Genomic DNA, 27,645 nt, shown 5'->3' with positions numbered 1-27,645 from the left:
CATATTCACTGCTTCTTCACATCATGCCTAACTACACATCCAAGCCTCAGGGGAATAACAAAAATATCCTCTCTGTGCTGCTTCACTTGCACACGCGCTCCCCTAATCTGATCCAGCATCTACACAATGCATAAATACATACATGGGCCGCAATCTTTGTTAACGCTTGTGCACCAGCATCAGCTACTGTATTTGAAGTGACATACAACCAAGTATGGTGACCCATACTCGGAATTTGTGCTCTGCATTTATCCCATCCAAAGTGCACACACACACAGCAGTGAACACACACACACCGTGAACACACACCCGGAGCAGTGGGCAGCCATTTATGTTGCGGCACCCGGGGAGCAGTTGGGGGTTCTGTGCTTTGCTCAAGGGCACCTCAGTCGTGGTATTGAGGGTGGAGAGAGTGCTGGTTATTCACTCCCCCCACTTACAATCCCTGCCGGACCTGAGACTCGAACCTTTGGATTACGAGTCTGACTCTCTAACCATTAGGCTACGACTACCCCTATGAATATTATATCCTCAAATGTGAGTCAAAGAGAAAGAGAATAAGAACAAGCAAGAAAAGGGCAGAGAGAGTGTGTCAACAACCTTATCCTTATTTGGGAGGAGGAATGTGGAGGAGGTCAAGAACATCGCAGCTATCAATAACGAATCTCTCATTCTCGCACTACTTTTTTATGAGCAGTAATAATTTTTTAATAATTATAATAAATAAAAAATAAATGTGTGTGTGTGTGTGTGTGTGTGCAAAAAAACATTATGATGAAGTTATGAGATATTAAGTGTTGCAAAAGTGTGAAATTAATAACTGACAACAGGCTGTATGTATATCATAATTATGATGCAATTCATTATTTTTATAGAACACATATGTGCACACATTACATCAAACTGCACTGAAGCTGCATGAAACAGGCACACCCTTTTTATACCTGCATCTGGACTGAATAACCAAAGCAGATGTTTGGGACAGATAAATAATGATGTCATTTTTGAGTGGAGGATGGCAGTGCTGGTAGTGTTTGTTTATCTGGTTCACCACATGTGGAGCTCAGACCGTCTGCCCCCCTGTCAGCAGGCTCTACTCATGTGTATGAGAGTGAGAAACTGCAATTTAGAAATTAGACTGCAAATTAAACTGTCTGAACAAGAATCCAGACAGTTCATCCTTCAGGGCTGTAAATTATACCCCCAGTCCCAAAGCAGAAGGGTGATGTGTTAAAAATCCATACGTGCATCATGCAGAATTATGCTGTGTCCTCACGAAACAGTAAAGCTACTTCACAAAAGGAACACTGACTGCAAGACAGCACAGAATAGACATGTCTGTTACGTGTCAAATCATTGTGCAATGAGCAGTAACACTTGGCACAGCTATCTAAATTTCACAATTTCTATTCCAAACACCAAGAACCAGGTTACCACGGAGAGCAATGGCTGTTCTTACTGCCCTGTGTCTTTTTAGGTGTTTAGATTCTTTCTTTTACTTGAGATAAACCACCCATGACACATTTACACACCTCTTTACACACACACATATACACATCTGCAAATCACAATATACATCTGTATATACTTTCTATAAATCTGTATATACGTTCCATATATTTTGTAAATTGTTTCACTGTAAAGGATGTCTCTAGATCTAGATTCTTTTATATCAAAGGGGGCGGGTTTTTATTTTAAAATATTATACTTTTTTATGCAAAAAATGTGAATTTATTGTTACATGATTTTTAATTAATATAAAATTATATATATATATATATATATATATATGCAAATACTCACCAAGGCTGCATTTACTTGATCAAAATACATAAAAAGCAGTAATATTACAATTCAAAATAAATATTCATATGAAATATTGCAATTCAAAAGAACTGTTTTCTAATTCTAATTCCTGTCTTTAAATAAGCAGCCATTACTCTAGTTGTTCAGTTTTACACGATCCTTCAGAAATCATTCTAATATGCTTATTTTCAGCTCAAGAAATATTTATTATTATCAGTGTTAAAAACAGTTGTGCTGCTAAATAGTTTTTGTGATACTTTTTCAGGATTCTTTAATAAATAGACATTTCAAAACAACATTTATTTAAAATAGAAGTCTTTTGTAACATTTTTGATCAAGTTAATTTATCTTTGATGAATATTAATTTATAAAAACAAATGTAAAAAAAATCTCACTGTCTAAATCTTATGTAACAGTGATGCTGTTGAACAAATCAGATAAACTAATGAAAGTGTGAAAAGTGTGTTTTATTTTTATTTCTATTTTTGCTTTAAATGACGAAACAGGGGAAAGTGCTCATAATTAAAGCAACCCCCACATTTATTGTGCATTTTTCCACAATTCATTTCCTTTTGTGTTGTTTCCTCTAAGCACAGCATTGTGCATTTTTTCACTGCCATCCCAGTTGAACTAAAAACATGAAACCTGAAGACAGGGCCCCTTCATACACCCCGTTATGACATGCGCTTTTAAGTGACCCGGGATGATATCACATGATCTCATGGCTATGGTAGCTGACATGTCAGCACAGGTTTGAGCTGAGCAGCCCTCCACACATCAGGCTAGAGATGGTGAGTGAGCGGGGAATGTAGGGAATTTTTTTTGTCTTTGCTGATTTATGCAGAACAGCATACAGGAAAGTTATGATGTGTCATACTCTAGCTGCGGGCCTTTCTGGCTTTTGTTATTTATAAACTAGTGGTCATCCCCATAGCAACAGATATATTTTCCCTTCCTGTTTAAGGTGATGCTATTGTGCAGTATGCCAGCTCATCAAGTTTCTCAGTGGCATCACAAAATCTATTTTTTGTCTTTCTAAGGAAATAGAAAAACAATAAGAAGTCTTTAAGGGTGTGTAGCCTAGATAGATAGATAGATCTTATATTTAAATCCTATGATAAGCGATATTACACGAGCAGCGAGAGCAATATCAGTGTTGTTTTTGTCCCATGAGTGCAAATGTGATTTTATACAACAGTTCAGTAAATAAGAAGTTAATATTGTGTTATATTTTAAACACAATATTGTCTGTTTTTGATCAGTTTTGCCAACGAGAATATTATAAAGCCACAGCAGAACTGAACCGAACTTCATAACTGGAGCCGTTTGCTTAAGTCCTGAATGAATCAGCCGTTTGAATGAATCGAATGAATGAATGGCTTAAAGGGATAGTTCACGCACAAATGAAAATTCTGTCCTGTATTACTCACCCTCATGTCGTTCCAAACCTGTAAGACCTTCATTTATCGTCGGAACACAAATTAAGATATTTTTGATGAAATCTGCGAGCTTTCTGACCCTGCATATAGACAGCAATGCAACTGAAATGTTCCCAGGCCCAGAAACGTAGTAAGGACATCAGTAAAATAGTCCATGTGACATCAGTGGTTCAACCATAATTTAACAAAACTACAAGAATAAAGTTTTTTGTGCATACAAAAAGTATTCTCGTAGCTTCGTAAAATTATGGTTGAACTACTGATGTCACATGGACTATTTTATCAATGTCCTTACTATGTTTCTGGGCCTGGGAACATTTCAGTTGCATTGCTGTATTCATCAAAAGTAACTTAATTTGTGCTCCGAAGATGAACGAAGGTCTTACGGGTTTGGAACGACATGAGAGTGAGTAATTAATGACAACATTTTTGGGTGAACTATCCTTTTAATTACTTATTCATAAAGACATTTACCGCCACCTAGACAGTTTTAGTTTGTTATTTAGAATATCATTTCACAATTTAAATTAAATACAGCCTTAAATTAAATTAAATTAAATTAAATACAGCCTTAAATTAAATTAAATTAAATTAAATTAAATTAAATTAAATTAAATTAAATTAAATTAAATTAAATTAAATTAAATTAAATTAAATTAAATTAAATTCTGTTTTGGTTACCAATGACTTTCACTGTATGAACAAAAAATACTGAAATGTTTCTCAAAATATCTTCTTTTATGTTCAATAGTTCATGCTAGGCCGTTAAAGCCTAAATGTGTAATTAATTTTATGTTGAATCTAAAAAAAATATTTCTTTAAAGCTACTTTTTGTAATGTCTATTTATTATCTTTTGGGAGTATTTTCACAGCCAAATTTAATGTGTGATCAATTCGATTAATTAATCGCCACACCTTGTAATTAATTAGATTAAAAACTGTAATCGATTGACACCCTTATTTTAATATGATATTTAATAATAATAATAATAAGAAGAATTTGCTTTATTTTATATGAAGTGGATCACCCCATGGGGGTCGATGATGATTCATGATAGACTGCAAATTATGTTATGTTAAAACTAGGTATCAGCTGAAAATCACTTATCACAATAACTCCACTATTATCAGGTTGAATAAATTCAATCAAGGCAGTTAGTGAATAGGATTTCTGAAACAGCATCACCTAAATAAAAGCTTTTTTTGTGATGTTACATTTACACCAAGTCCAAGACAGTGACTGTATCAACCAGCACAACATCAACAAAATGACATAGTATATCTTCAAACTTAATTATTTTGGATTACGATAAACAACTAACCACTTGCCTGAATCTGTCTTTGGGGAGTTCATTACATTAACCATACAATCCCTGCAGGAATTAGACTATGACTTTTCAATACAGCTGGATGGAAAATTATCCAAGAGATCATCAAATGACTAATTATATCTTCAAATGAACACAAACACTGATATTTTAAGAGTCCTTCTGGGGAAAAAAGCTCACTTAGTTTGTTTCATTGCCCCGTTTCAGCTGGCTGATCAGCAAAACCAGCTAAACACCAGCATGGTCAGGTTAATAGACTAATTTAAACCATCAAAGACTGGTAAACTATAACAAATTCCTTGTATGTGTAAACATACCTGGCCAATAAAGCTCATTCTGATTCTGATTCTGATTCTGAACCACACCAAGCTGGTTAATCTGTTGTTTTTAAAAAAAAGGATGTAATGAGTAATATCCAGCCCAGCCCTTTTTATACCATATAGTTCTCTCTTTCCTAAAGTTTTTAATTCCTCTTTAACTTGATTCATGATCCACACTCTTCTTCATTTTTTTTCTCACATTTTTGCACATTTAAATTACACCATGTACAACCCAAATGTACATGGACCTTTTTTTAAATTTGAATAAAATGAAAACTAAAATAATTTCAAATCACGAGCCAATATTTTATTCACAATAGAACATAAATAACATAACAGATCTTTAAACTGAGAAATATTACAATTTTATGCACAAAATGAGCTCATTTCAAATTTGATGCCTGCTACAGGTCTCAAAATAGTTGGGACAGGGGCATGTTTACCATGGTGTAGCATCTCCTCTTCTTTTCAAAACGGTTTGAATACGTATGGGCATCAAGGTTATGAGGTTCTGGAGTTTTGGTGTCGGAATTTGGTCCCATTCTTGCCTGATATAGGTTTCCAGCTGCTGAAGAGTTTGTGGTCGTCTTTGACGTATTTTTCGTTTAATGATGCGCCAAATGTTCTCTATAGTATAGGTGAAAGATCTGGACTGCAGGCAGGCCAATTCAGCACCCGGACTCTTCTACTATGAAGCCATGCTGTTGTAATAGCTGCAGTATGTGGTTTTGCATTGTCCTGCTGAAATACACTAGGCCTTCCCTGAAATAGACGTTGTCTGGAGGGGAGCATATGTTGCTCTAAAACCTTTAGATACCTTTCAGCATTCATAGTGCCTTCCAAAACATGCAAGCTGCCCATACCGTATGCACTTATGCACCTCCATACCATCAGAGATGCTGGCTTTTGAACTGAACGCTGATAACCAGCTGGAAGTTCTCCCTCCTCTTTAGCTCGGAGGACACGGCGTCTGTGATTTCCAACAAGAATGTCAAATTTGGACTCGTCTGACCATAGAACACTTTGAAACAGTCCATTTTAAATGAGCCTTGGCCCACAGGACAACGACGGCGCTTCTGGACCATGTCCACATATAGCTTCCTTTTTGCATGATAGAGCTTTAGTTGGCATTTGCAGATGGCACGGCGGATTGTGTTTACCGACAGTGGTTTCTGGAAGTATTCCTGGGCCCATTTAGTAATGTCAATGACAGAATCATGCCGATGAGTGATGCAGTGTCTTCTGAAGGCCCGAAGACCATGCATCCAACAAAGGTCTTCGACCTTGTCCCTCACGCACAGAGATTTCTCCAGTTTCCCTCAATCTTTTGATGATGTTATACACTGTAGATGATGAGATTTGCAAAGCCTTTGCAATTTGACCTTGAGGAACCAAAAGTATTCCACTTTTTTTTTTCTTTCACAGATTAGAGAGTCTCTGCCCATCTTTACTTCAGAGAGACTCTGCCTCTCTGAGACATCCCTTTTATAGCTAATAATTTTACAGGCCTGATGTCAATTAACGTAATTAGTTGCTAGATGTTCTCTCAGCTGAATCTTTTCAAAATTTCTTGCATTTTCAACCCTTTGTTGCACCCTTGCCAACTTTTATGAGACCTGTAGCAGGCGTCAAATTTGAAATGAGCTCATTTAGTGGATAAAAGTGTAAAGTTTCTAAGTTTAAACATTTGTTATGTTCTCTATGTTCTATTGTGAATAAAATATTGGCTCATGTGATTTGAAAGTCTTTTAGTTTTCATTTTATTCAAATTTAAAAAACACACATGCATTTAAACCACACCCATACATGTACACAAGCACAGTTGCATAACAGCCTGCATATGCAAACTGCTCAGGACCTGTGCAAGGCCAAGACAATATGGCATGTGAAAGTCATTCTACTTGTGAGCAAAAACGGATGCTGTGCATTATATGAGTCCATGCAACTCTTATACACAAATGTGTGAAGGCTTTGGGTGTGGTAACTGAAGCCCCACACCTAGTTTGTGGTTTGATAAAAGGAAACAATACCCTTTATAAAGTGTGAGTTCCCCATCATCACTAAAGACCATCACCATAACACACTTTGACCATATATGCCATATGCAAATGATGAGAAACACAAAAAAAACAAACAATAAAAAACTCCAAAGATGCAAAAACACTTAGTTCGATCATGTAGTTTTTGTCATGCTTTGTGTAATAATAGACAATAAAGAAATACTGTGGTGGTTACGTTGCATATTTGCATTATGAAAAGAGCTGTTTTTCATGACCTCAGTTTGTAAGCCAATGTGGAATTCACCATGGATTACCTTAGGAATTTCAGATGGGTTTTTAGAATAGCAGTTTATGATATATGAGCAAAAGCATATCTGTGATAAACTTACTTGAAAAGACTGTCATGTTTTCTTCTACAACATAAAATACACAGGGAAACCTCAAATGTGAGTTTGGAAATTGTTATGTGCTTTAAAAATGAATGTTTCTAACATAAGAACTGCAACTGTTGTCTGATTCATCAAGTAAACTCACAAGAGGAAATCAATGGAAAATCTCCCAGAATTGTTTGTGACATACAGTTAAAGCATAAATATATAATAAATCAACCACTATGTATGTCAATAGGGAATCTATGGAAAATGTCTCAAAATTGTTCTTTTTTTATTTCTTTAATATTATTACGATGCCAAAACCTTAGACCTAAATGATTTTGTACTGTATCACCAGTCTTTGTTGCTGTGGGAGTTGTCCAGTCTAGACTGACTCTGGAACAGTTCTGCAATCAAATGAATGAGGAGGTAGATTTGTCTTGGCTTGACCTGTGCACAGCCCCATCTAAGGTAAGAATGTCTGCTTGCCCCAGTTAGTTAAAGAACACAGAGCGACACAAGGAATATATTTCATATTGTTTACAGAGCTTTGGCTTCAGCTTCGGATAGAGTGGATGTTTCCTTTGATTATAAATTATCTTTGTAAAGGGCTGAATGAAATCTCTTTCTTGGCCATTCTTACATTATTTCTGCTTTAGTGATCTACATTTAAACTGTTGTTCTACAGTTCTATCAAATGTTAGAGCCGAAACTGGATTTTTGTAAATATTGAGTAATTGTTACACAGAATTTGAACAACATTTCATGTGTTCCAATGACCACCCGAACATTTGGTCCTCATTATCCACAGTTCAGAGATATGAGGTCATTCTTCTCTAAAAATTAAGAGTGTGCAGGAGGGATTTCATTACCACATCCGAGCTGGAGAAGGATAAAGCAACAGCGCTCCCTCGAGCAACCAGTGGATGCATTTGAAGGTCTTTGTCGCCCTCTTGTGTTTTTAAATAGGCTGCTTGATTTGAGGCGATTCCAGGGTTGTCTAAAGTAAGAACAATCATACAATGATTTTGACAGTTTTTACACGTTGTTTTCTTACTAAAACGATTATTACTCTATAGTTTGTTTTTGTTATCTGTAACTGTAGCGTTAACAGCTTTACAAGCTAACGTTACTGACCACGTAGAATAACTTACAGCGTACAGTTTATTATCTACACGATACAGCACTAGTTTCTTCAAACATACAAAAAGTAGCATGTTACTGTGACGGTACCACGGTACAATAACGAGACCGTGTGGTACTGAAGGACTGCCATATTCATGTGCTAATGTATTTACAAGGAACAACTAGAAAAACGTGGTAATGTTATTATCATTTTGGTTTTTGAATTGTTTTCGCGTTTTGATACTCTTTCGGTTGGAAAATGCATTTTTCTTGCCTTCAGAGCTGCACACAGTGGATTATTTCTCGCTGACAAACATATGCATTTGTAGGTTTGTTTTCATTTGCTTGTGGGGAAAAGCATTATTCGTGTTGGTATAAGATAATCTTCCTCGGGGCTCGATGCTCCCGGTAACACCCGAGATCGTTCTAATGGACTACAAATACCAGCAGCACAGAACTACAAAGTCCACATTCGAGTTAGAGCGCAGGAAATTACAAAGGATCATTTGTCTGATAGCCTACACGCGTTTGTTAATATGAATTACTGTATTAATAGCAGTTGGTTCTGCGAACTAGAGTATAAAATATATTTTTAATAATTGTAGCTCAAATATGTAACCGGAAGAAGTTTCACTCGATGCATTATGACGCAGCGGAAATTCAGTGTTCTTCCTTTCCTCCATTAGGTGAGTGCGTGGTGAGAGCGCGTTGCGTCGCTCTCTTGAGATATGTCGAAAAATACTTAATTTACTCGCTTATGAATACACACTTTCTTCTTTAAAGTCATTGTTGTTGTGTACATTACAGATAGCAACCATGGGCCGCCGTCCAGCCCGTTGGTAAGTTTTGTTTTAAAAACTGGCCGTAGTGAAAATGTCAGGGCCCGCTAACCATGTGCAGCACACCGGCCTCATTCAGCAGTGTTTTCTGTCTTTAACACGACTGTCTACTTAAGACAATGTGCGCTTCTAATAAAGTACATTATAAAATTCTTGACCCTTTGAAAACCATTGTTGTTAAATGTGAAACTCTCAAATTAGCGGCCGTTTAAACACTTTGTTGATTGACATGTAGCCATTTGCAGCAATTGAAGTTGTGGGACAATTTAAATCTCTATAACCGATGCTATGTTTGGGGTGATCAATTCTGTGTACATCACGTTTTTGTGCTTGTATTACCTAGTTATGCTAATTTTCAGTCGTTTCTTGCAGCTACAGGTACTGTAAGAACAAGCCTTACCCCAAGTCCCGTTTCTGTCGAGGTGTTCCTGGTAAGTTATGGAAGAAAACTCCTATCCAGTATCTTTATTGTGACCGTGTAGACAAAATCCCATTGTTATGGATCAGCTGGAAATACCATAATTTTTTTAAATGCTTTAAAAAAGGATTTATAAGTCATCGAAATTATGAGAATTTCTAGAATTTATTTTCTTGATTTTAAAGCCTGTTTAGTCATTGCTTTTTATCTGAAGTTAAACTCAAGACATGGTGGTTGTTTAAAGTGGTTCATAAATTAAGTTCAGTTGTGAATTTTAAAATCCTGAGGGTAATCACAAACTAAAACAATCACTAATCAAAATATGTGGGTACCTTGAATGCATGGGCAATAACACAAAATCATCCATTAATGAATCAATTCAAGAGACTTGTTCTGATTGACCGCATCCCTCTCCCAAACTCAGATCCCAAGATCAGGATCTTCGACTTGGGCAGGAAGAAGGCTAAGGTGGATGAGTTTCCTATGTGTGCTCACATGGTATCTGATGAATATGAGCAGCTGTCCAGTGAAGGTGAGGTATCTTCATACAATACTGTTGTTAATATCTTCAGTATTCTACATCAAACAACTTCTGATCCATATAGTCTGCATTTTTCCCCTTCTAACCTGTTCATTTGTGTTCTAGCTCTTGAGGCTGCCCGTATCTGCGCCAACAAGTATATGGTGAAGACCTGCGGTAAAGATGGTTTCCACATCCGCGTGCGCCTGCACCCCTTCCATGTTATCCGTATCAACAAAATGTTATCCTGTGCCGGAGCTGATAGGTGAGCGTGTGTGTGGTCTGTAACTCTTACCTGCAGCTTATTAAGCCGACTAGACAGGTTGTCTGTACTTGTGTGGTGTGCAAAGGCTGCAGACAGTAAGTCTTTGGCTGTGTATGAGCCTAGCTGTGCAGTGCTAGGCCCTTTAAGGGACCATGGAGACATAACATTGCTTTTTTTTTTTTTTTTAATAGAATTTCTGTTTTACCACTTTTGAGTGAGTTAATCTTTGTTCACCACCTCTCTAGGCTCCAGACTGGTATGCGTGGTGCTTTTGGCAAGCCTCAGGGCACAGTGGCTCGTGTACGCATTGGCCAGGTGATCATGTCCGTGCGCACAAAGGCCCAGAACAAGGAACATGTGATCGAGGCTCTGAGGAGAGCCAAGTTCAAGTTCCCTGGCCGTCAGAAGGTACGTAAAATGAAGCTAAAAACATTATCTAGGTGATAATTGTGTGAAAGTGGTATGTTGAATGTCTACGTTCTTCTTAGATCCACATCTCCAAGAAGTATGGATTCACAAAGTTCAATGCCTGCGACTTTGATGACATGCTGGCAGAGAAACGTGTGGTCCCCGATGGCTGTGGGGTGAAGTACATCCCCAGCCATGGACCCCTGAGCCGCTGGAAGGCCCTGCACGCCAACTAAGCACTCGCACTTATTCATCTGTGTGAACCAAGGCTCTAATGACCACAAATAAAGTCCGTTCTTTGATTTACAGCCTTGGTGTTTTTTTTACAATTTGCATTTTGAACTTTAGTACAATAACATTCAAATTTGGGGCATTAGAGTAAAAAAAAGTTGCATTTCTTAACTGCCATTAAGGAAAAAACACATCGGAGGCAATCTGAAGAAATTCAGTTTTTCACAATCACTTTCTCCTGAATGGATGTATCATGTTTATGTCATCCTTAAATTTTCTTAGTTCCTCCTGAGGGCATTTCTGGGGCATTTGGCTGTTTGTCATTGTTTTGCCTTGAGGGCAAAACTCAATTTCAGTCTTATCAGACCATAACATTCTGCAGGATACTTTCCTGTTTTGCCACATGGCTTCAAGCATCTGAAAATATATTGGTAATGAAAAATCTAATTAGGGGAATTTTGCCACTATAGTTTTCTGTGGATTCTTTTCTTTGTACCTCATGTGCGTGAGAATATATGACATTGCATGAACGTTTCCACAGTAAAAATGACCATTTATAACACAGAAAAAATATTTTCTCCCTCCAAAAGTGATCTACAGGAACATTACATTTGACTTGTTAAAAGTAAAATCATTTTTCTTATCAATTTGTAAAGAAGCTATTAATGTTCAGTCACAACCACTATCCAGCACATTCTGTAGATGCAGTTGTGGATCTGTATGAGCTCAAGAGTACATAACAGCGAAGTAAAGTCTCCACTTCATCCAGATGAGATGAATAATCCTCTTCGGTTTCATTTGTGTTCATATGATCATCTGCAGTAGCAGTAAGATGTTCAGGATGAACACTGTAGGCAGAAGACACGTAGCTTTCCTGTTTCCTGCAAAGAACCCGGACTTCTGAGTTTTCAGGACCACTTCAATGGGGTAGTGATCGCTCACTTCTAGAACCTATAACAGACAACCTGAATTTGAAATGACATGAAAATGTGCAAAATAAACACTAAATGCTGATTTTGGTTTACCTCCATCTCTGCAAGGTGGAATTCCTTGGAGAAATTGAACGGCTGTGCTGATAACGGTTCGATTGTTCTGAGAAACGGCTCTCCATGCACAACAATTCTGAGGATTAACCATAAAAAGTATGGTAAAATATTGAGCAAGCATCAAAGATTGGCCATATGCAGTGCATATATGCAAATCATAAACAGCATTATTTTATTATGCTGATTTGAGTTTATTAGCGTACCGGTCATATGCACGGTCAGTCGACTCTTTCACTGTAGTATCCACGTTATCCTGAATCAGCCAGATGAAAGACAGGTCAGAGAGGAGTCTGATGTTCTTATGGTTCTTTTTAGCCACATAACCATTGAAGCCACCAAGGAACATCACATTCTGCAAAGATAATAAAAAAGGCAAGTTCATTATTTGACTAAGATTATAAAATAAGAAATCCATCATACCTCAATTTTCCAACGTGCTCTAATGTCCACAAGACATCATAGAGTTCGTCAATTTCTTTGGTGGCGTTCAAAGGAGTGTTGTGCTGTGGGATCAAAACAAACTCCTTGGCCACTGTTAACAGAGAAATCATGAGATCACATGACCAAAATCACCAAGCTTCAGCTTATAATGATTTGTCTTGGAACAAATTCAGCACCGAAGTTCCCCTTGTTTATTTTTACCTGATTTAAGAGCTTGGAAATGTACCACAAATGGTTCTCTGGCGAAAGCATCTACATCCCCTTTTTGTGTATTTGGATATTGATACTGGTTTCTCAGCTTCGCTTTGCTTTTTCTGCGTAAGGGAAATAAATAAATAAAATTATACATACACACACATATACATATATAAAGTTAGGGAAATTGTCTTGCAAGACCTGAAATTTTCAAAACCAATTATGGTGATCAAGAATATATTAGTATTAATCAAAGTAATGCAAGACATGCATCACCTCTCATAAAGAAATATTCAATATTATTAATACATGCCTTTAGGGATACGCCAATAATGATAAGCCAATAATTATTTTCACGTTATGGTTGATAACTGATAAATGGCGGACATTAAAATTCAACACTATTTTGTCTAAGTAAATAAAAAATAAAACAAAGAACTAAAACCAATCATTTTAAAAGCAATATGTAAATTTAGGCATCACAACTTTATAATATGTACCGGTATTATAAAAATTATATTAATTTTGTAATTTAAGAATATACACTCACTGGCCACTTTATTAGGTACACCTTGCTAGTACCCCCTTTTGCCTTCAGAACTGCCTTAATTCTTCGTGGCATAGATTCAACAAGGTGTTGGAAACATTCCTCAGAGATTTTGGTCCATATTGACATGATAGCATCACGCAGTTGCTGCAGATTTGTCGGCTGCACATCCATGATGCGAATCTCCGTTCCACCACATCCCAAAGGTGCTCTATTGGATTGAGATCTGGTGACTGTGGAGGAGGCCATTTGAGTAAAGTGAACTCATTGTCATTTTCTCAACTCATTGACAAGGGAAGTCGTGGCCTAATGGTTAGAGAGTCGGACTCGTAATCCAAAGGTTGCGGGTTCGAGTCTCAGGCCAGCAGGGATTGTAGGTGGGGGGAGTGAATGTCCAGCGCTCTCTCCTCAATACCACGACTGAGGTGCCCTTGAGCAAGGCACCGAACCCCCAACTGCTCCCCGGGCGCCGCAGCATAAATGGCTGCCCACTGCTCCGGGTGTGTGTTCACGGTGTGTGTGTGTTCACTGCTGTGTGTGTGCACGTTGGATGGGTTAAATGCAGAGCACGAATTCCGAGTATGGGTCACCATACTTGGCAGTATGTCACTTCACTATATTTTCAAGAAACCAGTCTGAGATGATTTGAGCTTTGTGACATGGTGCATTATCCTGCTGGAAGTAGCCATCAGAAGACGGGTACACTGTAGTCATAGAGGGATGGACACAGTCAGCAACAATACTCCAGTAGGCTGTGGCGTTTAAATGATGCTCAATTGGTACTAAGGGGCCCAAAGTGTGCCAAGAAAATATCCCCCACACCATTACACGACCACCACCAGCCTGGGCTGCATTTCCCAAAAGCATCGTAAGCTTAGGCTTACGATGCTTTTGGAAAATGCAGCCCTGAACCGTTGAGACAAGGCAGGATGGATCCATGCTTTCATGTTCTTTATGCCAAATTCTGACCCTACCATCTGAATGTCGCAGCAGAAATCGAGACTCATCAGACCAGGCAACGTTTTTCCAATCTTCTATGGTCCAATTTTGGTGAGCCTGTGTGAATTGTAGCCTCTGTTTCCTGTTCTTAGCTGACAGGAGCGGCACCCGGTGTGGTCTTCCGCTGCTGTAGCCCATCTGCTTCAGGGTTCGACGTGTTGTGTTGTAACGAGTGGTTATTTTTTTTAGTTACTGTTGCCTTTCTATCATCTCTAACCAGTCTGCCCATTCTCCTCTGACCTCTGACATCAACAAGGCATTTTCGTCCACACAACTACTGCTCACTGGATATTTTTTCTTTTTCGGACCATTCACTGCAAACCCTAGAGATAATTGTGCGTGAAAATCCCAGTAGATCAGCAGTTTTTTAAATACTCAGACCAGCCCGTCTGCCACCAACAACCATTCCACGTTCAGAATCACTTAAATCCCCTTTCTTCCCCATTCTGATGCTCGGTTTGAATTCAGCAAGTCATCTTCACCACATCTAGATGCCTAAATGCATTGAGTTGCTGCCATATGATTGGCTGATTAGCAATTTGTGTTACCAAGCAATTGAACAGGGGTACCTAATAAAGTGGCCGGTGAGTGTATGTAGTCATGTTATTAAATTCTTAGTGTTTTAAAGACTTTTAAGTGAAAATTTAAATGTGAGCAAATGAAATGCAAAAATAAGAGAAATGAGCATCACAATTAAATATCCAATATCAACTGATAAATTAAAACTCTAATATCAGAGTTGTATTATATATACATCCCTGCATAAGTCCTAAAGTACAGAAGGGCAGAAGACATGCCTATAAACAAAGTCGTATTGCTCCTGATAGGTTTGTGTTCTCCCGAGACGTTCACTTGCCACATAATCATTATCATTAAGTCTAGAAGAAAAATGTGTCAGGGATCAGGATGTGTCTGGGACCTATTGTGAAGTTAATAGCCTATGCTGTTATTGGCAGTAATCCAGACTGCAGATAACATATTGAAACACAGTCTATGGGGTAAGAGGGTTTCAAACAGCCTGCAACAGGTTTGTTTTCACACATTTTTCTAAAGAACTTGTCTATATAAAACAACTGTTTGCCTAGTAGCTACATAGTGGAACTCAGCACTGAGAACAGGCTCACAAACTGGAGCACAACTGCATATAAAGCTTAATATACTGAAAAGACAATCTCCTTACCTCTAGTTGACAATACTCCTCTCACTCTCTCTTTCCCTTCCGCAGTGAAGTGTTTCCACTTGTGTTATTATACTCAGAAAGCTCGAGGACACACCTTCTGCTTGGCAATTCGTGGATAAGGGGAGGAGCGATCCTTGTAATGTATGGAGTGCGGGGCTTTTCCTGCAATAGAATTATAATACAGTATGCAAAATTAACGGAATTATGTCGTGCATAAGCTTTTTACTCTTTACTCATCTTTCTGTTTTTTCTAGTTTAGGGCACTGCTTTTATGCTCAGCACAGTATGATAACAGTTGCTTAAGTATAGTTGCATAAGTGTCTGCGGCTACTTAGAGAACAAAGCAAAATAGTTTTAAATCAATAATTACAAAGGTCTGTCAAATTCCAGCAAAGCTATTGATTAATCGAGAAGACATAAATAAATATAGTTTATTCCCTATGAAATATGTAGTTTCCCATCAACTAGCCTATATACATGCGCAATGTTCTGAAATAAACTAACTGAAATCACCATTATCACCAGGCCAACTGCACACCCAGAATACCTCTGAAATCCGCAGGTTTTGCATGTTATTCACACTGTGTCACATCTTGCGAATTTTAATCACGCGTCCAATAACCAATACATGTGCTACTAGTTCAATTTAACACATTTTAAGTACATTCTAAATATTTTCACTAAAACTCACCACAGAACACAACTCAAACAGTTGATCTAGACACGTTTTATAAGCCTACAAAATAGTTCTGCACATTAAAATTCAGGTTATTTGACCTTAAATAAGCCTAGTTTTAGCAGAGAAAAAAATCAGTGTCAAACATTATAACATTGAAACGCATGTAAAGTGATTGTCTGCACACGTGACTGCTGATTTGTCAGGCGATGGCGCTGCTTCCCCTTTGTGACGTTTTTGTTTCAGAAGTTCTGCTTTATTCGTCTGTTCTGCGAAGAGTTCATGCAGCTACAATTCTAGTTGCAGTGGGTCGGTTTGTTATTAAAATCAGTTAGTAAAATCAGTGAGTTTTAGCCTTTTATGTCCTTGAAAAACTAATTACAGGTGCGTTAGCCTGTATACACCATCTCTAGAATAAATTATTGCCTTCACTTGTGGAATTTCATGTAATTTCACTTTATCTGTTTTCTCAGCATATATCTTTCTGATGAATGACATGGCCTCTGGGAACATGATGAAAACAGAGGTGTCAGTCGCTGCTTCTTTCATCAGCAGTTTACTGAGCAGCAGCGACTCTCTGACTGGAGATCAGCTGCAGATCTTCACTCACACAATCACTGATGCACTGCTGGGTGGGTTTAATAATTGGGTAGCTATTCATTCCTCATAAAATGACACCCATGATTTGAAATAATTTCAGCTGATCATTTTCTCCCAGAAAAGCAAATTATATTTATTCAGCCTAACATTATTACAATTATAGGCCTATATTTTTTTATTTTCAAAATGCTATTTTTTTTAACATTGATTACATTCTTTCATTTTTGTATGATAAAAAATGTTTGAGTATTTTAAGTATTCAGTATTCAAGTATGCATTTTTCTCCTCAGAGCACTATCAGCACCATTGGTTTCCTCAAGCTCCCTGCAGAGGCTCTGGCTACAGATGTTTACGGATCAACCATAAAATGGACCCACTTATAGGAAAAGCAGCCTCTGCTGTTGGATTTACACAAGAGCAGCTTTTCTCATCACTTCCAGCAGAGCTGACACTGTGGGTGGACCCTTACGAGGTGTCCTATCGGATCGGTGAGGATGGATCCACTTGTGTTCTCTACAAGTCCTCACCGCTACGGCCTAAAAGTGCCACCTCAGCAGATGTATCAGCCCACAGGAAGGAGAAACTAAAAACCAGACGATCGAATCGATCAAAAAGGTTCGACGTCATGGAAAGGTCTCTGTCATGAGAGATTTTGAAATCCTCCCTCTGTGTAAATTTTGCACTTGTTTAAAACATTAAAGAAGAAACTGAATGTGTTACATAAATGTTGCATACGTTCACAAGCATAAAGATCATTTATAATGAAAACACTCACTTTCATGGATGAAGATTTCATGTTTGAATCATGTCCTTCAAAGTATGACAAATGGAAAAATTGGTTAATATGGAAAAGCACAATTAGTGTAAAAAATAAATGGAGAAATATTTTTAGTATAGGCTGCAAGGGGCACATTATGATGTGGCAAAATTTGTTGTCAAATGCAAATACTTCTGACATAATTTTTTTTATAATTTTTGAGTAACATTAATGTGTTCTATTTAACCACTTTAACAAATAATGTAACAATTTGTATATTTAATTTAAAAAAATAGTATTTTGTATCCAAATATACAGAATGTGATTTCAGAGATTCTCATAGCTACATAAATCAGTCATATTTTATTACTGATTTCTTGAAGTACAAAAATGGCTAAAATTAAAAATAAGTATTATTAATAAATATTAATTAAATAAAGAAATTAATTACGTATAGAAATATTTTTAAAACATACCAAAACTTTAAAATGCATTAATAGTTTATTAATATATCACTGGTTAAGACCAACACTGGTGCATAATGACAATCAGGTGTTTAGGAAATATTTAATGTGGTGGAGTTTAGCACTCTATTTATTTATTTATTTTGGAGCAAAGAAAACTTAAAAAAGGCCTGCTACCCTGGAACCTTATAATTTGTTGTTGTTTTTTTCCGAAGCTCTGTAATAAAGGGTTTTCCATCACTGTCAGACACTGTACAGTTATTACTGAACTAATATGCCTTTTAGAAGTCTTGGCATGCATTTGTTTGAACACCTGGTTAATTCTGTTCCCAGGTTATCAAATGCCTCAGATAAAACAAGATGTAATAACGGGTAGTACTCTAACGGTGCCCAAAAACCTGCAGGTCTCTGTTAAAGCCATCAGATCTTTATCGCTTCTTAGAAGCAATAGAAGGGGGTTACAGCATGTCAGCTGAATCATGTCTAAAGTATATTTCACAGCACTTTCTCATGCATTTCCAATTAACAGATGATCTAATTTCTCTTGCCCAAATCTGAAAGATTCACTTTGGCTTAATCAAAAACAGGAGGACAGACGTTTTTCTCCCTCTTCTCTAAATGAATCCCCTGATACCTCCCAAACAAACCCAGCTGCATTTTTAACAATAAAGCTTTTCAACATCACATAGAAATTAATTTTAAGTTTGCAAGTTTTAAAAGTTCAGCATATTCAAACACGCTGTCCAAGATTCCTGAACTAATAATAATTTCCTGTTGAATTCTGTCCTTCATTTCCATGGCCAGCACTATTCATTCCTCCCAGTATTTTCCCTCTGTTTTTCCGATTCAGTGTTCCTTGAAAATGTCTCAAAAGATGGAATATCTTATTATTGTCAGATTATGCTTATTCACAAGACAGCAAAATATATCAATTTCAATGTTGTTTTTATCCACTTTACTCCACAATTTCAAAACATATGGACAAAACACTTGCTTAAAGTGGATCACAGCAATTTATTTTGGCGGGAATGAGGCGAGTGCTCTGTTAAGACGGCACAGAGTGGGTTAAGGCCAGTTTCATGAAGTGTTTTTTAATGGTTCACAGGCAGTCACTGGAGAGACACTCTTTAAAGGTCTCATTTTACTCCGAGGCTGACACATTGCGCTGCTCCTCGCTCTTCTTCACAGTCCACAACAACCGTTCTCCTCACATGATGATGGATCTGAGGATTTTACTGTTTTTTGTGACCGTGCCCTGGATATTTTGTGAACCAGCAAGAACCAGTAAAGTGGTGCCTAAACACAAAGGGATATTGAAAATAGTAGATGATGAAGAATTAATCTCAGAGGGTAGAATTGTCATGGAAGCCAAGAAACCAAAGGTATGGCAATTTAATGCGGATAATACATACATTGGGATATTCAAATTGAATTTTGCTGAACTTATTAATGTTTTTGATGGCTAAAATTAATATATGTATTTGTATAATCAAAATGTCAGATATCATAAATCTGTTCCAAGAAAGGTATGCAATGGAAAACCTGTCAAATCCATAATGGGATTATATCCAATGGAAAACAGCACCATCGGCAAGTTATCTGGGCTTATCTGAGCTCATTGAAAGGCCAAATAGCAAGTGAACTAGTTGAACTTGTTGGTTTTGAGAGGAAACAAAATAATATCGTTTTCTTTTCATCTGCTTTACTAGAAAAAAGTCATTCTTAGCGCAGACTATGATAATCAAGTTGATGCAGATGATGAAGGTCCGGGAGCAGACAAAGACGACAAGGGTAATTGTTTATTACTTCAATTTCGCAATCATTTGATTCAAAATAATATTTAAGCCTATTTATTTCTATATCATTTTTCAGAACTTCCCACATGCCTAATGTGTGTGTGTCTAACTGGATCGGTGTACTGTGAGGAGGTTTCTCCTGACATGACAACAGTTCCACCACTGCCAAAGGAAACGGCTTACCTCTATGCACGCTTCAACAAAATCACTAAAATTACCAACAGAGACTTTGCCGATATTGGTGAGGGAAAAGCTTTTTAGGTGTGGCCACCAAAGACACAATGTGTAATGACTGGAACTGGATCAATGTAATCAAAGCAACTGAATGAAATTTTCCTTATGAATTTTAATGGCTCTAAAACAGAACTGAGAAAGTGTGTTTAGGTCCCTTAGAGTCACTGGTATAGAAGGGGAGACAAACCTAGAAGGCTTTTTGCATTTAAAAGGACAGTTCTCCTAAAAATCTGATATTATTTACTCACCCTCATATCATTCTGAACCCCTTTGACCTTCTTTTTGTGGACATTTGGACCCCATTGATCTTCATTGCAAACTCTTAAAACTACTAACAGTTCTTCACAGGCATCTATGATTCCATGAAGGATCTTTAACATCCATGGAATCTTTCCAATACACAAAAGGTTCTTGATATTGGAACAATGTTCTTCACACCAAGAAAAATGGTTTACTGAATTGTGGAACCAATTTGTTCTTCTATGGCATTGCTGCAAAAAACAACTTTTGGAACATTTATTTTTATGAGTGCATGGACAAAAAAGTGAGCCATATGTTCTATGTTCCACAGAAGAAATAAAGTCAAACAGGTTTGGAATGACATGATAGTGAGTAAAAGATGACAGAAACATTTTCAGTTGCAGCCCAGTGGGAATGATACATCCATATTGATTTGTTTTATAGCCACACTGAGAAGAATTGACCTGACTGGCAATCTGATCTCTGAAGTAGAAGATGGAGCCTTTTCAAAACTCGACCAGCTTGAGGAACTATCACTAGCTGAGAACAAACTGGTCAAACTGCCAATGATGCCAGCTAAACTTGTGTCTCTCAATGTCAACCACAATCTACTTAAAACAAAGGGAATAAAAGCAAACATTTTCAAGGTAAAAATGAATAAAATAAAGAATCTGAAATAATACATATCTATGTTATTCATAAGTGATTTCTATCTTTTGCATTAGAAACTCACCAAGCTATCATACCTGTACCTTGGAGACAACGGGCTGGAGGCCATCCCACTGCTGCCAGAAAGCCTCCGTGTGGTTCATCTACATGTATAGTCATCACTATTTTAATCTCAATATAGCCTATTTATAGACTGTAGTATTTAGTGTGTCCCTATATGTATAATTTCAGAACAACAACATAACGTCACTGACGGATAACACATTCTGCAAAGGAAATAACACGCACTACATCAGATACAACATGCAGGAGGTTCGGCTGGATGGAAACCCGATAACATTGGCCCAGCATCCCAACAGCTTCATCTGTCTGAGAGCTCTACCAATTGAACACTACAAGTGATCCGCTGAGAAGAAAATGTTCCTTAAGCCATCATCCAACTGGCAACCACTGTTAATATTTTAGACAGCACATTCATAAAGATTTAACAGCTTAATAAAGATTTTTTTACTTCTGAGTGCATCGAGCATTTAGACATTTAAGATCATTTACATCATTTGTTAGAAGCATATACTGTACAGACAATAACAACTTTTTCTTGTTTTTTTTACAGTGTAATCAATTTGTTAAAGTTTTTGCAAGTAAAAATTTTATTAATGTCTGTGAACTTTTTGGAAAAAGATATTGTTATCCATTGCTGGTAAATAAATTCATTTAAGACTGACATATTTGTTCGACTTTATCATCATCAACTCAAATTGCATAAAGTATGCACTACAATAGACCATCTTTTTTCCTGTTTCCACTGTAGCTGGGTAAAAAAAAAAAAAATTAAGTAAAGAATAAATATATTCTCATAATTATGTCTTAGAATATACTGATAAAGTCTATCATAAAAATGACTTAGGAACTATGAAAGTTTCTCATTATTGTAAATCATTATAACAATATACTGTCAACAATATACTTTTTTTCTCATTTTAATGATTTTTCATTATTATGATAATGAGCAATAATTACAAGATATTCATAAATGTTCTCATAAATAAGAAACTTTCCCAATATAATGAGATGCTACGTCATAATTGTGAGAACGTTTATGACTTACAGAATCATATTCTTTTTACTTTTTACAAGCTCCCAAAGTGTGTTATTTAGAATCACAGAACAGACAGATCTTTTTTTGTGTGTAAATAGCCATCTTTATCTTTTAGACAATACATAAAATGCCATCTTCCTTCCAGAAACAAACACTGGCAGCCTTCTGCACCTCATTTGTCCTCATAATCATGCAGTCCATGTCACAGCTGTCCTACAGTTGATGTATAATAATATACCCATTTTTGAATGATATCAAAAGTGTGTTAGTGTGCAAAAGTCTCAAAACTGTTTTTGTTTCAGTCTCTTTATCATTTCCAGTGTGTTCTGTTGATCTCATTTGGCTTCAGAGTCTGTGAGCACAAAGCCCTCCTCAATCTTGTGCTGGTATTCCCTCTCCGATTGTTTTCTTCTGTAGACATCATCTATGAAGCCAGAAAATAATATAATTACTTGTCCATAACAATAACCAATACATAATTAAAAATGAATTCTTAATAGGCTATAGGTCTACATAAATATATTCATGCATAATACATTCATCGTCACATAATCTAAGCATAATGTAAATTAAGCATCGTTGTACCCTACCTAATTAAGATTAATGATGAAGATTTAAGCATTTTTCTCGTTGGATAAATGATAAAAGCACATCTCTGCGCAAAGAGGACGCAGAATGATGCACATGAACGCTTCAAAGAGAGGGACGTGCATTTATACATAAGATTTGACTTGGCAGCATACTTACAAAACGTTTCTTTTCCTATCCTCACGTTAATCATGATCCACTCCATGACACCCCCGATACAGAAGAACAAGGGCAAAAATCTGTACGTCCCAAAACGTCTTTTTCCAGGTACAAGACTTAATATATATTTTAGGTTCTGACTTTTTCTAAACATCTTTTTCTTTCAAAACACAGTCAACGGCACGGCACTTCTAAAGCACAGCACAATAATATGCACTTATGAAAATGAGTTTTAATCGCTAGAATACAACATACGAACAGTTGTCCTTCAACACTGCGCTGACAGAACAGGAAAACATGGCGGCGTGAACGTCACGGATAGTGTGTTCTAATAGGTCCGCTGGCAGGACTCTACCAAGTCTCTTACATCAAGGGACTATTCATCATTACTGGGGTTCTCACTCACTGCTACAAAGCTAAAAAAGTAAAGAAATAAATCTATATACTTTTATAATCACACTAAGGGAAAGTTCACCCAAAAATGAAAATACTGTCATCAGAATGTTGATAACCAAAAATTGACAGTAGCCTTGAACTGTTTGCCTACCAACTTTCTTCAAAATGTTGTATTGTGTTGTGTTCAACAGAAGAAAGAAACTAAAACTGGTTTGGAGAAACCTGAGGGTGACATGAGTCAGAATTTTCATTTAAGATTTTAAACATTTACCTTTGAAATGGGCCTCTCTATTATTTAGAGGTGGATCTTTTGCAGTGGAAAATAAAATAAGACAAGTGACTAATATTGATGTTTTTTTTTTTAATGAAACTGATAAACAAATTAAATTTATTTCCATTTACAGCATGTGGACATTTAATAATGTGTTAGAAATACATCCTGATGTTGCACATAGTGCACAATGTTTGACAGATTTCTGATCTGATGGAATGAATGAATACCTGAAACAATTTTTGATTAATCTTTTTTTCTTTTTTCTTTTTTTAAATGATCATGGGCCAGGTGTTCATAGATTTCTGAAAGATACTCGAGTATTATCTGAATATGTATTGCAAATGCGTTTGTATCATATATTACATTTCATTCCCTTTTTCTTCTGCTTGGTCTCAACTGACAATGGAATTTCTACAGATTGAAACATTGCATTGGAAACAGCAGCAACCACATTTGGTAGCACATTCATAGATTGGTCAATCTTCTACTTTATATGCTAGCCGGCAGAAAGTCCAGTGGTGCTCCACTGTGTTCTCGTTGGCACGCTCGCTCATGTGATGCACCCGTGTGTTGCGGATCGTGAATCCCTGTTTGGTGATGTAGTCCATGAGGTGGACCCTTAGAGACACCTCTTGATGGTGGTCACATGGTCCAAAGGTGAAGGACACCTGACAGTCTCTGGTGTCCATCATGTGTTTCTTCCACTTAGTGAAGTTGTTGGATATTCCCTCCAGCAGCGAGTGGACCTTGGTGGTTATGGTTAGTTGCGTGATAATAACAGCTACTGGGTTTGAGTACTTAGACAGCTTGCGAGTGCTGGACAACTCCACCACCTGCTCAAAGGTGTCCAGCGGGTACAGAGGCTTTGGGTCACTGAGGCATTGGATTAAAGGCTCGATCTGAAAGAAGTCTGCTTCTTTACGTAGAAGGTCCATCTCCATGAAGTCAACAGGAAGAGTGAGCTCAGATGTGCGCAGGAAGTTTAATAAGTAGCGGAAAAGCGTCCCATCCCGGTCGATGAAGTAGTTTCCCTGAGAATCCCGTGTGGTGGGGAAGTCGCCGCGGAACATGGCGCCCAGCATGGAGTCTGGGTAACGTTGAAGAGTGGAGATAGAGGTCGTGTAGAGGTGACCCCCAACATTTAAGGTGACTGGGTGAGTCAACTACAAGAGAAGGACAAAAGCAGAGAATCATTAATGCAGTTCATCACATTTAATAGGTTCATTGGTCATTTTAATGCAGCTAATCTGTCAATCTGTCACTGGAGAAGCGCTAATTAAATGTCACTGTTTTGGAGGACTGAAACCATTAAAGGGGTCATATGATGCGAATTCAAGTTTTCTTTTCTCTTTGGAGTGTTACAAGCTGTTCGTGCATAGATAAGATCCCTGAAGTTGCAAAGACTAAAAGATATTCTTTATAAAAGTTAAGAATCTGCCATGCCCCCCTAAAACAGCTCATTCAAACACGCCCCCACGTCTACGTCATGATGTGGGAAGATTTGCAAAACACCGCCCAAATATATACGCAAAGAAAGAAGGCGGAAATATTATTCTCGCTGTAGTATTGTTGCTGCCACTATGTTGTGGAGACGCTGTGTGAAAGAGGACACAACTAGAAATCAGTGGTTAAGTTGTATTTACAACACTGTTCCAGAACAGTTCAACCCAAATACTAAGATGTGTGCAGCGCATTTTACGGAGGACTGTTTCCTGAACCTGGCAGGAGAGTAGCCTACAGTGCCAGCTGTGCACAAAGGCTGTTTCTATAAAGTGGGGCAATTCCAACTTTGCAAGGACAGTCTGCCGCTTCTGACTCACAGCCTGCAAGTACATTTTCTTATTTAAAGAATTTGCCACCGACTATTCAAACACGAGTTTTGAGCAATGTAGAGTAGTGCTTGTTGTTTGTCGTTTCCCCGATCACAAATACAAACATGGTGTTGTTTACGCAGCACGATATGCAATGCAACACGTAAAAAGACAGTATAAGTCATTATAATCAGTAATTATGTCTCCACTGGATGCAACAAATGCCTCGTTTATAATGGGTTTTATTGTTTTTGTGTCGTCGCGCCAGGACACGGTATCACAATACAGTAAGGGGCGTAACATTTCAGTCACACGCAAGTATTCGGCCAATCACTTCGCACTGGATAGCTGACCAATCAGCGTACACCTCGCTTTTCTGAACGATGAGCTTTGTAAAAATCTACATGTTTCAGAAAGGCAGGGCACAGAGGAGCAACTATAATGTACAGTATGTGGAAAATAATGTGTTTTTTGAACCTTAAACCACATAAACATTGCATTACACCAAATAATGTTCTTTTTAACAACGTCATATGACCCCTTTAATTGAAACTATTTTAGATGAATCTCATTTTTTGCTCTTTAGAGAGCTGAAATTTCTGTGCCTCGCTAATAATGGTAAAAATTCAAAATTCAGGAAACGTCTATTTTAATTCATGTGTTGGAATCTGAATCAAATTGCCGACAGCCTACAGGATGCTGAACTGGAATAGAAAAGGAAGGTTTGTTAAGCATCTCCGCTTGACATTTTGCTTTAAAATTTAAATAACTCCCTTAAAGCTTATAATCTGAAGGTTACGCAGACCTTACAGTCAGTCAGACTTAAAGACAGACAGAAAAATAGCCCAACTGTCTATGGAAATATTAACCTATTTGAATGTCAGTTATGAGAAAACCTTTGATCCCATCAGTTCTAAAGTATAACATGATAAGTCAGAACAGGCTGAAGGTCTGTGCCGATGATGGTGGATGAAGTTACAGACTTACAGTTAGAAGTTTACAAAGGCCCGTTCACACCAAGAAAAATAGCTATAACTATGAAGTTTTAATAATCGTTCTAATTGTGAGACAAACAGGGGAATCCACACCACATCTATAATGTTAGCAACACAGAGGAACAATCATTGGAATCACTTTAATAACTTTTTTGTTCTAGCTGATAAACAATAAAATAATTAATAACAGTGAGAATCCAGATCATAATCCAGCAGCATTAAAGAGCTCGAGCATTCTTCATAGGGCATTCTTTGTTAAATGGGCTTTAAGTTTGATCCGTTAAGCAACCCATTTTTTAGCCATTCATAAAATTCAAAATTAATGGTATTCTGGGATATTAAGTGTTCTTCAACCTTGGTCCATAAAATTAAAATTAATTTATTAAATATATAACTACATTAAGAACATATTTTATAGGCACCATTTAAAACATATCTATTTTTTGTTCAGAAAAGGTTTTATCAAGCCAAATTTATCTGAATTATTTTGTTCCAGTTAAAAATACATATTACTGTTATATAAAAGTCTGAATTTCAATTAGATTTAATTCAAATAGCAGTTCTGCACAGCACACAACTGTGGATAATAAGCACTTGATAACAATAACTGTTAAATATTTTTCCACATACATACCCCATTTCCCCAGTCCTCATTATCCATTTGATAAGGATAGGTAGACAGGGCTGATCCACAGAATCTCGGATATTATACTGGAGTAAACCTGCAAAGAAAGACAAAGTAGCCCTACATTACGGCACAGAAATATATATAGACCTCTGTTGAGAATCTCTATTTTTTAACACATCTGAGGCGATAATGAAGCACACAATTAGATAAACACAGGATGCATTACTGTGTGAGAAAGCTCAATAGCATGCTAGCTGTTTTGGTAAGGCATGTAAACAGGTTTTCTGAAACGTAAATACTTTAAGAAAAGTTAAGAACGTCCAGAGACTGTGCCTGGTGGCATCTAACGTTAAAAACATGAAAACGTTGTAATAAAATGAAGCGTTTTTTAGTAACCTTTGCTAACCAGCTATGCTAATACACAGCTAGCTCCCTGCTAACTCCTAATGTAAGAGTGACAAATTAATAAAATAAACGTTTTTCCCGGCAGTCATACAGTATGGGATAACCCCATCCTTACCTGTCTCCAGGCCTGAGGGGTTTAATCGTCAGTTTTGATTACGGCTGTACAGGACACTTGAGTGTTTAGCTGCTTAAAGACGAGAGGCCAGCAGCCGCACTGTCACGTGACCCACACTAGCGTACACTGAAAGGATCACAACACATCTGTGCCGAAGAAGCTTGTGTTAAAGGGATCTATATTGATCTAATCTGCAATGCTAGATTTTTAAAGATGGAGATAAAATGTTGCTTTGCACAAATATCACATCACTACAAAAAG

At 37.2% G+C, this 27,645-nt stretch overlaps 5 protein-coding genes and 1 pseudogene across 7 annotated transcripts; 3 read left to right on the top strand and 3 right to left on the bottom strand.

Annotated features, from left to right (window-relative positions):
• The first annotated feature begins 8,221 nt into the window (after nt 1–8,221).
• On the top strand, nt 8,222–11,147 carry LOC306860773 (large ribosomal subunit protein uL16). Of its 2 annotated transcripts, XM_079402672.1 has the most exons (8): nt 8,222–8,269; nt 8,995–9,075; nt 9,197–9,228; nt 9,601–9,659; nt 10,071–10,178; nt 10,293–10,431; nt 10,677–10,839; nt 10,920–11,147. In XM_079402672.1, exons 3-8 carry the CDS (start codon nt 9,206–9,208, stop codon nt 11,073–11,075), a joined length of 648 nt encoding a protein of 215 aa, XP_079258798.1. In that variant the 5' UTR covers nt 8,222–8,269; nt 8,995–9,075; nt 9,197–9,205; the 3' UTR covers nt 11,076–11,147. The 2 variants fall into 2 exon arrangements, with proteins under 2 accessions (XP_079258798.1, XP_079258797.1); XM_079402671.1 differs by lacking the exons at nt 8,222–8,269; nt 8,995–9,075 and having other exon boundaries at nt 9,129–9,228.
• On the bottom strand, nt 11,141–16,049 carry LOC306860513 (deoxyribonuclease gamma-like; annotated as a pseudogene). The gene is made up of 7 exons: nt 16,026–16,049; nt 15,573–15,640; nt 12,759–12,871; nt 12,537–12,648; nt 12,320–12,468; nt 12,096–12,192; nt 11,141–12,021 (listed from the first exon to the last, which is right to left on the bottom strand). The product of its transcript is annotated as a deoxyribonuclease gamma-like (transcript).
• Nucleotides 16,050–16,363: 314 nt separating this feature from the next.
• LOC306860512 (protein BTG2-like) lies at nt 16,364–17,400 on the top strand (the record flags this gene model as incomplete). Its single annotated transcript, XM_079402243.1, has 3 exons — nt 16,364–16,382; nt 16,628–16,786; nt 17,045–17,400. 3 exons carry the CDS (start codon nt 16,364–16,366, stop codon nt 17,398–17,400), a joined length of 534 nt encoding a protein of 177 aa, XP_079258369.1.
• A 1,654-nt stretch (nt 17,401–19,054) lies between these two features.
• Nucleotides 19,055–21,637, top strand: LOC306860532 (mimecan-like; the record flags this gene model as incomplete). The annotated part of the gene is made up of 6 exons (XM_079402261.1): nt 19,055–19,357; nt 19,685–19,766; nt 19,848–20,012; nt 20,690–20,892; nt 20,971–21,063; nt 21,146–21,637. 6 exons carry the CDS (start codon nt 19,055–19,057, stop codon nt 21,314–21,316), a joined length of 1,017 nt encoding a protein of 338 aa, XP_079258387.1. The 3' UTR covers nt 21,317–21,637.
• A 582-nt stretch (nt 21,638–22,219) lies between these two features.
• On the bottom strand, nt 22,220–23,043 carry LOC306860533 (ubiquinol-cytochrome c reductase complex assembly factor 5-like). Its single transcript, XM_079402262.1, has 2 exons — nt 22,761–23,043; nt 22,220–22,437 (listed from the first exon to the last, which is right to left on the bottom strand). The coding sequence occupies exons 1-2, from the start codon at nt 22,912–22,914 to the stop codon at nt 22,349–22,351; spliced, it is 243 nt and encodes an 80-aa protein (XP_079258388.1). The 5' UTR covers nt 22,915–23,043; the 3' UTR covers nt 22,220–22,348.
• Nucleotides 23,044–23,519: 476 nt separating this feature from the next.
• Nucleotides 23,520–27,512, bottom strand: LOC306860614 (BTB/POZ domain-containing protein KCTD6-like). Its single transcript, XM_079402395.1, has 3 exons — nt 27,385–27,512; nt 26,871–26,958; nt 23,520–24,593 (listed from the first exon to the last, which is right to left on the bottom strand). Exons 2-3 carry the CDS (start codon nt 26,895–26,897, stop codon nt 23,907–23,909), a joined length of 714 nt encoding a protein of 237 aa, XP_079258521.1. The 5' UTR covers nt 26,898–26,958; nt 27,385–27,512; the 3' UTR covers nt 23,520–23,906.
• Nucleotides 27,513–27,645: the final 133 nt, after the last annotated feature.

This window comes from Barbus barbus (assembly GCF_936440315.1).
Source record: "Barbus barbus genome assembly, chromosome: 41".
Classification (NCBI taxonomy): Eukaryota; Metazoa; Chordata; class Actinopteri; order Cypriniformes; family Cyprinidae; genus Barbus; species Barbus barbus.
This window is presented reverse-complemented; position numbering and strand designations above follow the sequence as displayed.